Below are 1,889 nucleotides of genomic sequence, written 5' to 3'. Positions count from 1 at the left end.
CACTCCTACAATAGTTTGAGATTACTTGTCATGTCATGTGGTAGATCCGATCGGAGCTATATTTAAATTTATTTAATCAAATAGAAAAATATTTTTAAAGTTATTACTAGTTTAAGAACAAAACTAATAATTCACACCATGCACATATTCAAAGATATTTTTAATATCTCTCTCAAAATATCATAAATTCAAAATTCTGAATTGCAATTACGTAAAAATCAACCTAACATGTGTCCCAAGAAAACATGACAAATAATATTTGTAGAAAGGTAATAAAAGGCGGCTTTTTTCTTGATTAGAATTTAAACTCATTAACCCCACATTTTATTCAACAATATTTAGCTCTCCTCTTTCTTTCTTCTTCCTATAATCTTGTCTTCTCCAATTTCATTCTTTATATAAACATCTTAAAAAAACACCATTTCTCTGTTTCTCACAAACAGAAACCAGCAAAAAAAATTTAATTAAAAATGGAAGTTCTGATTCCATTTAACGATATGGATAATTTCGATTTCAATAGTGCAAGATCAACCCCATTTACTAGTCCACCATCAACACCAAAGCCCTTTAATGGCGATTTTTACTTCAGTGCTCCTCCAAGCCCAACTCATCTCTCCCAATTTTATAGCGAATTTGAAAGTTTATTCGTTGCTGATGCTGATGATAAGGCTGAAATTACTAGCCATGTTGATGAATTCGCTTTCGATGTTACTCAAGAATTGGGGATTGGCTCTGTTTCAGCTGAAGAATTGTTTGATGGTGGTATGATTAAACCATCCCCTGTTTTACAAACTCAAAAGAAAAACAGAGTAGGAGTTTCTGCGAAAAACAAAAAAGTTCAAGAAACAGAGTATTCAAGCAAAAGTAGTATAACAGAGAGAGAAAGCAGGGGAAAACAGAGAGGTTCGTCGAATGGGTTGTCGAATTCATCGAGCAGAAGATCAACAAGGTCACTTTCACCTATGAGAATTTCACAGTATTCATGGGAAGAAGAAGAAGATGAAGAAATGAAAAGTCAATCTTCGAAATCGAATGCGTCTACATGTTTAATTTTGTCCTCATCATCATCTAAAGGAAGTAAAAAATGGAGATTCAAAGATTTTTTCTTGTTTAGGAGTGCATCAGAAGGAAGAGCATCAGATAAAGATCCATTAAAGAAATATACAGCTGCTGGTTACAGAGAAGGAAAAAATTCGAGCTCTCGGGGAAATGAAAGCTCTGTTTCTTCTCTATCATCATCTAAATCAATTGTTAGAACAAAAAAGGGAAAAGTTTCAGCTCATGAATTGCATTACACAGTAAACAGAGCACTTTCATCAGATTTGAAAAAGAAGACTTTTTTGCCTTATAAACAGGGGATTTTGGGGCAATTGGCTTTTAATCCTGCTGTTCATGCATTGGCTAATGGCTTTGGATTATCAAGAAAATAATTTTTTTTGATATTCAATGTTCGAGCGGTGAAATCAATCACTCAAATCTCGATTAGGTGAGGTGCGACTTTTTTCAGAACCTATCAAAACACGAAATGTTTCAAATCTCAAGGGGTGAGGTGAGGTGCAACCGTTTCCACAACCTAGCCGAATGCGAAATATTTCATCCACCAAACTTTGTTATTAATTCCATTTGTTCTTTTCTTTTTTCTTTTTTTTTTGTATAGACAATATTTGTCTTATATTTCTTTTCTTTTTTTTTGTTTATGTAATGTTAGTTATTTTGTTTATGAGTAAAAGGAGTGGTTATTGTCTAAAAAAAAAAGTAGTGACACATATCCATATTCCTATGTAAGTTTTACTTTGGTAAGCTAGATTAGATGAATAATCCTTTTTTGAAAAGGAATTTAACTTTAATATACTATATATATATATACACTAATAATATTATTTAGTAAA

The 1,889-nt window shown here is 32.0% G+C and overlaps 1 protein-coding gene across 1 annotated transcript; it reads left to right on the top strand.

Moving 5' to 3' along the window:
• The first annotated feature begins 287 nt into the window (after window positions 1–287).
• LOC125856818 (uncharacterized) lies at window positions 288–1,437 on the top strand. The gene has a single exon (XM_049536461.1). It carries the CDS (start codon window positions 471–473, stop codon window positions 1,428–1,430), a length of 960 nt encoding a protein of 319 aa, XP_049392418.1. The 5' UTR covers window positions 288–470; the 3' UTR covers window positions 1,431–1,437.
• The last annotated feature ends 452 nt before the right edge of the window (window positions 1,438–1,889 follow it).

The sequence above is a fragment of the Solanum stenotomum genome, chromosome 2 (assembly GCF_019186545.1).
Source record: "Solanum stenotomum isolate F172 chromosome 2, ASM1918654v1, whole genome shotgun sequence".
Taxonomy (NCBI): Eukaryota; Viridiplantae; Streptophyta; class Magnoliopsida; order Solanales; family Solanaceae; genus Solanum; species Solanum stenotomum.
Note: the sequence above shows the minus strand (reverse complement) of the source record. Positions and strands in the feature narration are given on the sequence as shown.